The 14,249-nt window shown below is 41.5% G+C and overlaps 1 protein-coding gene across 1 annotated transcript; it reads left to right on the top strand.

Annotated features, from left to right (window-relative positions):
- Positions 1-9,324: 9,324 nt before the first annotated feature.
- On the top strand, positions 9,325-14,249 carry LOC111661101 (mRNA decay activator protein ZFP36L1). The gene is made up of 2 exons (XM_023414567.2): positions 9,325-9,539; positions 10,985-14,249. The coding sequence occupies exons 1-2, from the start codon at positions 9,483-9,485 to the stop codon at positions 12,215-12,217; spliced, it is 1,290 nt and encodes a 429-aa protein (XP_023270335.1). The 5' UTR covers positions 9,325-9,482; the 3' UTR covers positions 12,218-14,249.

Below are 14,249 nucleotides of genomic sequence, written 5' to 3'. Positions count from 1 at the left end.
GGCAGACTGTTTGGCTGGCAGCCTAACAAAGTGTTAATGAGCACTGGTTAACAGTGGGAATAAACTGATTGGGGATTTTATATGGTGGTTGTTCCCTGAGGTGTAAGCTCTCTCTTCTCCTAGTTGTTCCCAGGAGAATGTAGCCTAGTCTCTAGGTATGCATTCACACACACACACACACACACACACACACACACACACACACACGTACCATTCACCATGACATAATGTTTACATTACTCTGCCTAGAACGCTCCTTAGGAGACAGAGAGTCACGTCACCTAGAGACGCTCCCAAACAACAAAAACTGAACCTGGATGTGTGTTTGATAAATCCTGTTATCACCTTCAGACTTATAAATAAATGTACATGTGAATGCTATTATTGCAAAGAGGTCAAATTAACATCACTTACTGATCTCGCCGATTTTGGATTAGCACCTACAATAGTCTAGTGCTTTTGAGGCTGTAATGTAACGGTTAACATAGAATGAACATAATTTCCTACAAGATAAAAGACAACAAAACTTTAATGTCACTGTCTATTCCAAAATTTGTTCATAAGTATAAATCACAAAGAAATGGGAAAGAAAATTAGGCCTGGAATGAGCTATGGACAGCTAGTGGTGTTGTGGTAAAAACATCTGTGAGTACACAATTTTCACATGTTTTGGGACAATCCTAAAGTAGGAAACTAAAAATATCTAAATGTTATTGTTGATTATTCATTTGTCACATTATACCTGGATACACTTATGGCACACAATTAATATTTTGTTAAAATACTGTGGTAAGTTTTCACACAGAAATGGCTGCAGGCAAACTCCCCTGTTTAAATTGTCAATGCCCTTTGAGATGATCTTTAAGAGCACAATGCAGATAGATACACAGTGTATCCCTCTAAGATGTAACTCATTACTTATGTCTTTGGCATTTTAAAGCAACATAATTTAAAAGATAATAACAGTGATCATAAAATAAATCTTTACTTCATGCCTCCTGGTCAAACTCTCGACATCACATTTTACACTGCACAGAAACCATGTGAATATTGCATTAGGCCTGCCTAGCCTATGCATCAAATCTAGTGACAACAGAAGGACGTCAATAAAATAATTGGCAGCATCGTTCCTGTTATACACAGAAAGTTAACAGACATGCAAACTGTCACAAAACATGGAAACTACTGGGGAAGTTGGCACAGGAAACAGTGTGACTTCCCATCACACACAGAGAGATCCCATTACTGGAATTACAGACACACACACGATTAGGACAAACACACCCCAACTCTTTTATTGATTATTACAAGTTTCCTGGATACCAACATATAAATAAAAGAAAGTGGAGGACGTCATTTGATCTGAGACTCCAGATCCATCAATATCCCCCTGATCAAACACGCTGATCAATATTATGAGCTGTTGCCTGGCTGCAGTTGGATGAACGCAATGTGAGAATATACAGACCGGGACCGGAATCATCCTTTGGCACACTTTCAGCTGCATGGAGACACATGCACACACTGACGCTCACATGTGCACATCAGCTACTATCATAGCATTACTCCTACTCAATGAAATGACATACACACACACACACACATACACACACACTCCATTACGATTATGTTCAGAGAACTTCTTGTACAAATTCAAAGTTCGCACAGTGCAAAATGAAGGTAGAAAGAAGGTCTACAATATATTCACTCTTGGCTGACATGAATAGAGGCTGGAATGGGATGGAATGTGAAAGAACACTCTCAGGCAGAATACGTTGCTCTGAGGGAGTTATAAACATACATTCCAACAGAGAATTCATCGCCAAACCTGCCGCCCCACTTAGAGATAGGGTCAAACACTGAAAAGTACACATGCACACAAGTATGCATACACATGCATAAACACACTGATAGCACACAGACGAGAGTTGGCCTCATGACGCCACATGCATAACACAATATACTTATACTTGAAGTAAATAATGTTTCAGATATACACATTAAGACCCTGTATATACACTTTATTCGACATTATGATCCAGATCTTATTGATCTTATTGATCTTTTTAATGCTATAAAAGCAGAAAAGCAATTTAAGGAATCATTGGTTGGAATACACAAGGGACCTCTTTACCTGTGCACAAATACTTCTATTCAGCAGGGACATCCAGTAAACAACACAAGCCAATATAGAGCGATTTTCATCTATCTATCTATCTATCTATCTATCTATCTATCTATCTATCTATCTATCTATCTATCTATCTATCTATCTATCTATCTATCTATCTACATTTCATGATGTAAGTATGTGTTTTCCTAATCTTTAGCAGAAAACCAAAAACCAACATCCGTATATCTTGGGGGAATTTATACACAAAGAATGTCTCACAGTAAGCAAAGTATCAGACTAATGGGTGTTTCGTCTGTGTTCCTCTTTAAACAGCTTCAATAAATAAATGTGTTCCAACACAGATCCTTATGACGCTCGTTCTACACTTTAGTATCCAAACACCTGACATCACTCTGCACTCTTTGTCTTTTCACACCAGTGATGTAGTTTCTCTCTCAGACTAATTGCAGCTGTGTGAGGTAATTACAAAAGAATCCTAAATGATTTTGGACATTTCAGTTAAATAAAGTCATGTTTAGGCAGGATTCTTTCTACAATAATCACCCATGAGAACACCAAGACAAACTATTTAAATGACTTACTCTTTCACAATATTTGAAATCCAGATAGCCTACTTCCTTTTCGTCTCTTTCACATGTGGGAACACACACTCACACATCAACTTCCATTGTTTGTTTATTTTGTTTTTTTATTTGGCTTTGCTGATTTTTAAAAAATATTCAAAACAATGAAATGATCCATGATAACACTTTTTGCCTACTTTTCTTCCTATCTTTCCTGCTTTTAAGTCTCCTCTCCTCGTCTGGCTCATCACGACCCTGCTATTGTTTTAAAATATCAAGACCTCATTTTTGCTCAAATTTAAATTTCTAATGAATAGCAGCTTTTGCTTTTCTTGTTTTTTCACCACTGTTTCCTGAATGTCGCTGTTGTCTTGGTTGGTCTCAAATGAGCCCAACAAAAACAAAAAAAAAAAAGAGTGATATATCATTCCGCTATATTGAAATAAGGATTTGACGTTTGTTTTGTTTGGAGTTCAAGAGGATCTCCAGGAACTGTTGCTTAACACACACACTGCTGTGTGGCTCGCTTCCAGGGACATGGGTTGTGCAAGTTCTCCTGTCGCAAGTCTCTATGTGTCACTGGCCTCTTTTGTTCCCTGTGTTACTCAGAAAATGCACTTGTTTCATATGTATAGTAGCGTGCATGTTGGACATGGAAAAATACACACATATGCCGCCTAAGATAACAGATGCAGATGGTGTTTCTCATTTATTTATATAAAAACTGAATTTGTGAAATTCGTCTAATCCACTCATTGAAGTCCATCAGAACTAACATGGAAATGGAGCAACAGCTCCCCTCGCTGGTGAACCGGGCAAACAGAGGTATTGTAAATGGTTGCAAGGTGTTTTACAGGCTACATCTTCTTCATGAAATTGATTGTAATACACAATGATCAATGTCTTTTCATATACACAAATCATCAATCACAATTCTAATACGAAATGTTTAACATAGCAACGTTTTGCAATTGTGATCATGTTGTATGATCTTTTGCTGCTTGAATGTGTTACTGTAATACCATTTAACAACCTGACACCTCATGTCAATCTTTCTCAGCAAAAATACATCTCACAGTGCAGAAAAACCACATTAAAAAAGAGAGTTGAATAAAGAGTGTTGTTTGTACCGAGTCCACGCTTCATCAGAGCACAGAAGCCATCTTATGATTAAAATACATCTAAAGCAGCCCTGTGACACTTTGGGTCCTAACCCATATAATCCTTTTCCCGATTTAATGAGCTCACTGTGCAGAGTGGATGGCAACACCATCAAAATCAATGGCTATGGTGCAGATTTGCACTTATGCTATAATCCACCAGTGGGCAGTAGAATACCAGCAAGACCCCACAGTGTAATCGCACAGGATGTAAATATACAGTTCCTCTTCTGCCTCTGTGTCACTCTGCACAGCCCAGTCAACTTCCTCCACACCAGAAGCATTTCTTTACGGACCTTGCTTTATGCACAGGGACATGATCAAGTTACTGAAAAGAGCCTTTCCCAAGCTGTTGCTGTACATTAAAACATCAAGCACACTGTAAAATCCATTTGTATGGCACCTTTCAACAACAAGGCGATACAAAGGGCTTTACACAACACACAAAAGGCATTATGGCAGGATATAGAAGAATAAGCTAATAAGACAGATGGATATAGATGACATATCATTGTGTCTTGTAGCAAGAGTTCCTTCAAGTGGAACCATGCGGACAAACCTGAACCATGAAAAAGTTCCCCAGAGCAAAAGTACAAGAAACATAGGATCACTGTATGTGTGTTGTGGAACCCCAAATGTACACACAGACCATTTTGGCCGAAACAAATGTGTCTAAAGAGTAAATGTCTTAACTCTCCCCCATCACTCTCTCCACCCTGGGTCATTGTCTGCCTCTCCACGCTGGTCTGTCTTCAGACACTTGTCACTGTTGTCTTGTTTTTCAGACTTCAGCGTCCTCCTCTCTCGCTCACCTCCTCTCTAGCTTTCTAATTGAATCCACAGGAGTGAATTCCAGTGGGCAAGATAGGAGGAGAGCTCAAAGGTTAGGTTATAACCTTTGCCCTGTGAGTAGAACCCTACTGTGCGGCGTTTCAGGGTGTTTGAGCATGTACTTGTGTGTGTGTGTGTGTGTGTGTGTGTGTGTGTGTGTGTGTGTGTGTGTGTGTGCATAAAACAGACACAAGAGAGAGAGTCAAAGTTGTTATGTATTTATGCATAAATGAACATTCCAGTGCAGTCACTCTGGTTATCATGTTTATTCATGAGGTAGCAGTCACGTCTTTATATAATACACATATTTTACATAATTTCACTTGTTGTGTTTTCAGTCTTCCCAAGCTTGCTACACAGAAAATATCATCTTTAAAAATTAAAAAAATTGATTTTTTAGGATGGTACTGCATTTGCGTCCATGCAGGAAAAATATTTTTTTTTCATATAATTTCATAAAATAGAAAGTTTGGCAGAAGAGGTGGAGTGACTTTGTTATTGGTTTCATCATAACAGACTGTCAGAGAAACTTTCTTCCAAAATCTCAAACTCTGTGAATCCCTCTGTGAGGCCCTCTGTAAGCAAAAACACACACACACATGCACGCACACACACACACATACACACACACACACATAAACAAGTGAATGGGGCAGGGGGTACATTGTGAAAGAAGGAAGGTGGTGGTGGTGGTGGTGGGGGGGGGTTGGAAGAAATGGGAGGAAAAGAGGAGCAGATGTTCATCAAGTCTACAAGCCCCTCCTCCCCTCCCTCCTTTATTATTTCACTCGTAATAGTAGCCTCTTATCTGAAGAAGCCTGCGTGGGGCTGTGGAGGAATGACTTCACTTAATCACGAGAGTTTCAATAGATTTGAGTGTGCAAGTATGTGTGTGACTGTGTCTCACTCTTTTTAACACACAAACACATGCTGCAATACAAATGTTTCACTCCGCACTCACACACACTGTCGACTATGCTGTGGTCATGGATTACCTCGCTCTCCTACTCACCCCTCTGTCTTTTACTTATATCCCCAAACTGGCTCTCCCCGGGCATCCTTCCCATTTTTCTTTTTAGAAAACATATGACTGCATTGTTGTCCATCCCATTCCCTCAAAATGGGTACCCCACACTGTCATGTCACCTCTGGAAATGTCTTCTAATATCAAACAGATGTTGAATCTGCGAATGCCTTCCTAAGGATTTGGCTAATTATTCCACTGCAAGATTACATGACAAAGCAAGGGAACCCGTCCCATGACACATTGTTATGCATCTGCTTGATTAATCCCGAATCCATAGATAAACCTTTTTTGTGCATGGAGCCGGTCTTTACTAACCATCTCTTGCCTTGGATTCCTCCACCTTCAATCCCTCAATGCCTTCCTCTCTCTCATTTCCCCTGTTTTTTACTAAATAGCCCCCAATCCTGCCCCTTCATCCCTCTCCTCACCCCCATCTCTTTCCTCCTAACAAGCCTTTCTATCTCACCCATTCACCACCCTCTGTTATTTCCACAGCGTGTGTGTGTGTGTGTGTGTGTGTGTGCGTGTGTGTGTGTGTGTGTGTGTGTGTGTGTGTGTGTATGTATCTATGGGGGTTGAGTCGCGGAGGGCGGGCCATTAGTTTGTTAGTTGGTTCTGCAGCTCATTGAGCTCATTGTGCTCCAAAGGCCCTGTAGCCCAGCTGGACTCAACAAGAAGCCAGGACTCTCTTTCAAATGTCTCCCCTCCCCCCCTTGCTTCAGAAAGAGCCCCCCACATCCCCCCCATCCCCAATACTCTCAATCCTCTCCCCCATACTCCCAGTAATCCCCCAACTCACCCAAAAGAGATTTGTTTATAGAAGTAAACTCAACTTGCTGACCAAATAGCTTGTTTATAGATAACATTTGTTTACTTAACCAAATCAACAGAAGGGCCTGCTTACCTCAAGGCACTCATGCTGTTGACATCTTGCTAATGGCTTGTTGTTCACAGTGGTGGTCTTCATCTCAGGGCAAAAAGAAAACAAACATGCAGACCCAACCTGTTAAAGACGATGAACTAATTAGGGCAGCATCTCATGTCAGGGTTCGCACCCAGAGGTCAGTCGCAGTATAATTAGGCCTTGTTCACAATTTGCATTAAATGCATCTTGGGTCATATGAGTAGAAGCGACTATATTTAGGGGGTGGTCTTGAAGTTTGTCAACATATTTGGGGCCTTGCGCTGGCCTGGTGGTGTTGATCTGTCATTCCTTCTCTATCAGCCACGACCAGTTGTGCATAATCTACAACAACCCCCCCCCCCAAAACAGCTGATTTACCTATGGAAAATAAATGTACCTGTTTTGTTGGGGGGGTTTGATTGGGCAAAGAAGATAAGAAGTAACAATGCTTGAAGTGTTATTTTGTGGTGAGTTTCTAAAGGAAGTGAAATCCAATAACAAAAGGTCACTAAAAAGATGCATTTGGGATGCGTTCTGAAGCCAGGTGAGAACGGCCTGTCCGTCTTAATTGGATCTCGACACAGTCTTGTGTATCTGGATGAAACTGCATCTAAATACGATTGAGGAAGTGGTTTCAGAAGCAGACACAAGAGGTGAACGCCCATTTTCTTTAGGGGGGTAGTTTCGTGGCAATTTATAAAGCAAAAGCAGAGACAAAAGAAATGTTTTGACTGACATAGGGAGTCATGTTTACGTGGAACATGTCAGGATGGACATCAGGACGCCACAGGTATGTGAGGAAGGACACCAATACAGCTTCACATGCATATCACACAAGTCAAAACACGGCTGGCTCACACAACCCTGAGGCAGCACAGTGGTAGAATGTACCTATACCATTACATCATCACAAAATAAGGGGGTTGGGGTGGGTTTGAGACCCCCTGTCAAACACACACAAGCATGTGTACACACACAAACACACACACTTAATGGTGACCACTTGGCTGGACCAAAACAAAGCTTTTTGGCAGGCTTTGTTCTCAGCTGAGCTCATCTTTGTGAAGGGGGCTCAGAGCTATGAGCTAGTTTCAAGAACTTCTCCCTAGAGTAGGCGCTGAACGCTTTAAATATTTATTTTTTACAACTTTGTGCTTTCGTTCTAACCATATGTTTCACTTTGAGCAGGACCTGCCCCAGGGGGAATCAAACCCTTATATCTGGCCACTAGAAGAACTGAACTGTACAGAACAAACTGAAAGCTGTTTATTACTCTGAAGTTGCAGCCAACTGTTTGCCAACTTGTCTGACCGCTGCACATGCTGTTGCAATGCTCCTTACAATCCCAGAGGTGTGACAACTTCACTCCTGGGAGAACTGTGTGTGTGTGTGTGTGTGTGTTGTGTGTGTGTGTGTGCGTGTGTGTGTGTGTGTGTGTGTGTGTGTGTGTTCTATCTTTGTGAGGATCAAATGTCTTACCAGTGACGGTAGAAGAATGAGACGTTTGTTGTCAGTGCTAACTTTGGCGGTTTGTGATTAGTCTAATAGGTGAATATAAGGTTTGAGCTTAAGGAAATACAGTTTATACAGTTTATTTCTCGTCCCTGCAAAGATAGAGGAACAACCCTGCGTTTGTGTGTTCTCATGGCTCTGCTCTGTGGTGAAATTTTTCACACTTCTACCTTTACCTTTGAAATCAAAGCCTTCGCTCCTCCTTGTCTGTCTCAAAGGGCTAGGGTGTCTCCATACTTCTCTACCCATATGTTCAGCTCTCCTTTTTTCTGCCTGTGTTCCTTTTTCTGTCCTTGTGGAAGCCATTTCTTGTGGGTGTTTCTCTGCACACACCTGCGTTTGCCTGCTTTCTTGTGGTTTCCTTTGTTATAACCTTTCTTTAATTTGTTTTAGCTACTACCAGTGGCACTTCCTCCAACTACTCCATCTGATAAAAGACACACAACTTTACATAGTTATTTGGCTTGAAAGAATAGGGGAAAATGCATATTTATGCTTTAGATTTATCCCAAGAGGGACTTTTATGAACATCAGTCATCAGCCAGTGGACATGATCATAAAATATCAGGATTGTGGGTAAAAGTTTTGGGTCTAATTAATTTGGTGGCAAGGATGATATTATTTCAGCTACATATACATCATTATCAGACCAAAGCTTTGGTGATATCACTGATAAGGCCTGCACTTTCTAGCAAAGAACCACTTATTAGCATCACACTGGCTGAGCCCCCTGGGAAATAAAATTATATGTATAGAATAACTTCATATAAAGATATAAATAAATAATTTTATAAATAAAAATCCCCAACTTTATATTAATGTATATGCTTAACAATTAAATAATTATAGCTTTCATTTATTCACTTACCATGCAGCAGATGAGAACACAGTATTTCAAAAACAATGGTGTTAAAGTTGTCTGGATAAAGTTCAATCAAAATGTCCTTCCTCGACAACAGAAGTGCTTGCAAATATTTTTAAATGATACGTTCACGATGTTGGATGTTTGTTGTACTGAGCCATTTAAATCATAAGCTAATTTTAAAACTAAGAATGATACCTGAAAACAGGAACTTAATGTTGTTTAAGTTTACATTTCATGGAGCCTGGGGGCCTCAAGCAGCTTTCAGGACTGGGGTCTGGTGAAAACAGCTCGGGGCTGACTCTCAGAGTCGTGGGAGTGGCTAACAGCGGTGTTAGGTTTTAAATCCACACGTGGTCCGGGTCTTGGGCTTGTTTGGCACCGCAGACTCTGCTGGAAACTTCTGACCAACTCATGCCAGCGAGTTGCCCACGTCTATCAGTGCGGGGGCAGACGGGGATCGGACGAAGCCTTTGATAACTCAATATAATGCCATCTTACCCCAAACTCATCCAGTTTGCGGACCTGGAGGAGATGATGTGCAAGGTAAACGGAAAGCGCAAAGAAAGTTGAGCGGAGAGTGGAGCAAAAGTTGGCTAGGTCACTGGAGGGGTTAACGCTAGCTTAGCTAGCTACGCTGCTAACTTTACGTTGTTTGCTCTCCTCATCTGTTAACGTCTCATTTTTTTGCGGATTCTGTTGGTGTGCTGTTTTGACTGTTTACTATTAATCACGGTCTTTATTGAGGGTTTTATGTGAGCTGAAAGTTAGCCTGGACCTGAGGCTAACTTGTCAAAAAGTGGGAGCGAAGTTGAGGCTGGTGTTAACTATGCATCGCAGCATGGGCCCATTAAACTGTCTACTTATTAGCTAACTCGGTCATTTTGTCTAAGATAAAACCACTTTAGGTAGTAATTTGCCACGACAGGTGACAAGCAGGTTACAAGTAATATCGGTTGCTTATTAACGGTAGACGACGCCAACAGGTTCAATCAAAACAGCACCGTTACCAACCAGAGCTTTTTGTGCTTGAAACAACCAAAAGTCACCAGTTACAGCTGTGAAGCTGCGCTTACAGCAAGGAGATGTTTAACTCTGTAACTAATGGCATGCAGTGTAATGCTATTTTAATAAAATGAAGAGGGTTTCACTGTACTGCATGTGGTGCACAGCAGCATACTGTAAGTCTTCCCTGCCTGTTCCCATCACAGTAGAATATGTGTAGGATGCCAGGTTTAAACTCTGGTAGAGAGGTAGAAGAGATTTCTGCTGTTTTTTTTATTTTTGATGTTGTTGCTGTCAGAAATACGGTAGTCACCGACCACAATTTGTCCCCCAGTTCAAATGGCAGCAGCAATGTGATATAATATTTCAAATATTATTTTTGATTTAGCTCATTGTTATGACCAGTTTGTAAATATCAGTCTTATAGTCACCTAGGTAAGCACATGTGGGTTTAAACTACTCCTTTACCAATGCAATGTAGTAATGGTTTACAATACTGAAACAAGTTTTAAAGCATCACCACGCTGCCTTGAATATTGCATCAGAATGCATTCTTACCTGTGATGATAGAAATTCACAAAAATAAATGTTTGGCAAATGTTCATGTTTGAACATACACTTTTACACCAATATTTATATGTGTTATACTTTGATTTACTCAGGATGCCAAAAAAAAAAGAAAAGTATATTTCAAGTAATGCTTACCAGAAATCACATTGAGGAGTGTATCAGGAGAGAATAAAAGAAACAAATAAACAACAGTATTTTGCATTTGCCAAATGTAGATTGAGTGTGGAAACTGAAAATGATTACATCCTTGTTGTTGATCGATGGCACAGCTGTGCTTTAATTGCTCTGTAGTCTCTAAGTGAAATGCCAACAGTCGTCAATAATGGAATGCCGCCGAGGTTTTGAAAAATGAATCACCGGATATTAATTGTAATAGTTATGGGCTAATGTTTTGTTATCATCTGTTCTTTCTACAGCAGTTACTCAATCTCGACCTGAGGGAGTCAGACAGACGGCTACCATCCCGCAGTCTGGCAATGGGAACCCCAGGTTACAACGGTCAGCCACGTAGCAACACATCATTTTCTCTCTCATCCCTCTGCCTCCCCACCGACCCTAATGTCGGTGTATTTTTGACCTCCAGCCAAAGGGGGCAGCAGTCAGAAAGCTGGCTGCCCTCCCAGCTTTCTGATTCCTCCCAGTGGGGAAAGTCAGGCTTCCTTGCCCAGCGCTCTGTCAGCATGATAGAGACTAGCAGCACTACAGCAGCAAGTCTAGGCTGGCCCGGGACTGACATAAAGCACTCCCAAAGTGACATCAGTCCCACTGCACTCAACGCTAGCTCCTCCTCGTCCACCTCATCCATTTCCACCTCCTCTTCCTCATCACGCTATAAGACTGAACTGTGTCGATCTTTCACTGAGAACGGGTTGTGCAAGTATGGTGGGAAGTGCCAGTTTGCTCACGGGCCAGAAGAGCTGCGGGATCTTAACAGACATCCAAAATACAAAACGGAGCCATGCCGTACGTTTCACACCATCGGCTTCTGCCCGTACGGGATCCGCTGCCACTTTGTCCACAACAGTGAGGAAGAAAAGAAGCACTCCTCTCGCTCTTCCTCATCTTCATCCTCCTCCTCCTCAAGCATTCCCCAGCAGCCGCCTTGCTCCTCCCACACACACAGACCTCCTCTTGTCAGACAGAGCTTCAGCTTTGCTGGATTTCCCTCTGCTCCTCAGCAAGCCCTTCAGCATGCCCTCTCTGGTCATCCTCCTCCTGCCACTGCGTCTTTCACACCTGATTTCTCGGCCTCTCCTCCTTCCTGCGCTGACATAACTGACCTCCTGTCTCATGCCTTCCTGGAGATGGACTCTGCTTTCGAAGCTTCTACTACCCACCAGTACCAACCTCCCATGGGCCACGCCACTGCAGCAGATCTCCAGTCTCCATTCTTGCCTTCCCCAGACTCTGGCTGCTCTCCATGTGGACTCTCTCCGACCGGTTCCCCTTCCCTGAGGCAGAGTCCCAGTGCCACTGGAGTCTTTTCAGGACCACTGGGTGCTAGATCCCTGTCCTACACCTCTCTGTCAGACCAGGACCAAGACGGAAGCAGCTCTGCATGCTCACTCAGTGGCTCCGAATCCTGCGGTGGCATTAACGAAAACAACGCCAGACGTCTGGCTGTATTCAGTCAGCTCTCTGTTCCCTAGGATGCTACTGGGTTCTGCCTTTAGGCAGAAACACAAACATACATATTTACACACATTCAGACATGCAGACCCTGGACACGCTGTTGAGACACAATATATGCAGCACACACATATCCATGCTCAAGCACACGTAATCTTGCATTTGACACATAAATGCACATTCCCCTCTCACACAGAGCCACAGGGCCGACACCTCAGACATCCTTTGCACCTGTGTGGCGTCAAAGGAAACAAAGACTTAAGTGACTGACTCAGCACACTGACAGAAAATTGCCTGTTACACTTATGGCTAAATTGCCACTGTCATGTGATTAAGGGAAGCCACGGTGATGTAGAAAAGAAAATGTGTTGCCACCAAAACAGAGTACATATCAAGATAGAAGTCTAATAGTGGTGGAGATGTTTGATGCTTTATCGAAATAGTAAGTCGAGATGGCAGATTGCGAGACAGATATTTTAATCACAGTGTGATTGTCCTCAGTGCCGTTTGTCGTTTAGTCCAACCTCTCCATTCATATTTACATTTTATCAGCCTCTTCCGAGTGATCAAAAGAATGTGATAAAGCCAAAGACATCTGTTTGTAGCGGAAATGTTTTCATTATGGTGGGACAAACACATAATGTGACCTACGTTCTGTAGTTGTTGTTTTTCCATTAACTGTACACAGTATTGTGTTGATAAGCTGGTGAAATTGTTATTTTTTTTCCCCTCATAACTGCACAGTCTGAGGTTGTGTGTCTATCACTGGCCTCGAACCTGAATGTTAAGTTTTTAAACAGCTCAAGTGCCTGTATGGTTATTTTAACAGGTCATGTTAGTGTTGAACCAAGATATGCTGGGTTGTTAGGAGAGATGTGAGATCTGAGGAGGGATGCGAGTCTTTTAATTTCCTTTTTTTTTTTTTCTTTTAGTCACATAAGCTAGTGTGAGTTCAGGTCTCTATCTTGTTTAAGATACCTATAAAATTGTTGTTCTTCTGTCTCTCATGCATTGTTGACGAATGCCACAAGTAAAATGCCAAATGACCAAATTTAACCTGCCCTACGAAAGGAGGAGGAGGGGCTTGGTATGACCTTACAACAAAAGCCAAATGGGCTTGATCATACTTTTTCAAATCCCATGTTCATGACATATCGTTTGTCTGTATGACTTGCCAGCTGAGAAAACAGAGCATGGGAATTTTATGGGCTTTCATATGTGAAGTGTGCCAGTAGAAACAGCAGGCATTGAAGAAAATCCATCTGCACTGGCAGTCTAAGGTGGACAAAAACGTAAATGAGATGCCATCACATTATTGTCCATGTTATTTTGTGTAATCTGATGAGGTGTGAGCTCAGCTTGGGTTTCAAGGCACTTGGCTGAGAAGTAAAGTTTAACCAAGTCAAATGACTACTTCACAAAAGCCCTGTTTTTTTTTGTTTTTTTTTTACCTCTGGCAAGTTTTCTAAAACATTAGTGGTGCTAGTATGTATTTTAGATGATCTTAAACACAAACATTCCCAGGCGTGGGATTTAATTCCTCCCTTGTCCACAGGCACCACTGATGTTAAATTATTGATGAATATTCATGTTTTTGTGACTCACCCCATCACCTTCCATCTCTCTGTCATTCGGTATTAATTCTTCCTGTTCTGGCTTTGTACTGTTACAAATGTGACACGAGTCGCATCCATGAATACTGTGCTCCCAGGTGTGTTGCCTTACTGTGCTAGATCCAGCATACTGTAGGGTTAGAGTACATATGCTTAGTGTTTTAGAAATTGTTTCTCAGCTGTTTTGTGTGTTTATGATGTAGTTTGTTAGAGGAGCGGACAATGTGCTGTTACTGGTCTATTTAAAATTGCCTTTTCATCAACATGTTTGAGGCCTGTTCAGTGTTGAAGGTGATAATCTTTAGTAAATTAATTTCTTTAATTTATTTTAACGTATTTATAGAGGACTTTGAGTTGTTAATGCTTGTATCAAGTTTAATATATTTGGGTTTCTTTTGCTTCTTTTGTACTGGAAATAAAGTTTTGTTTTTTTAAGTGA

This window comes from Seriola lalandi, unplaced genomic scaffold (assembly GCF_002814215.2).
Source record: "Seriola lalandi dorsalis isolate HSWRI2012SDOR001 ecotype SW California unplaced genomic scaffold, Sedor1 jcf7180002054536, whole genome shotgun sequence".
In the NCBI taxonomy this organism is placed as follows: Eukaryota; Metazoa; Chordata; class Actinopteri; order Carangiformes; family Carangidae; genus Seriola; species Seriola lalandi.
The sequence above is the reverse complement of the archived record's forward strand: the minus strand, read 5'-3'. Positions and strand labels throughout refer to the sequence as shown.

What these genes read in the sequence shown, in the direction of transcription:
- LOC111661101 (XM_023414567.2), top strand. Translation starts at nt 9,483, where the DNA reads ATGCCATCTTACCCCAAACTCATCCAGTTTGCGGACCTGGAGGAGATG. An exon ending in TGGAGGAGATGATGTGCAAG is followed by an intron (nt 9,540 to 10,984) that starts GTAAACGGAAAG and finishes TTCTTTCTACAG; the next exon opens with CAGTTACTCAATCTCGACCT.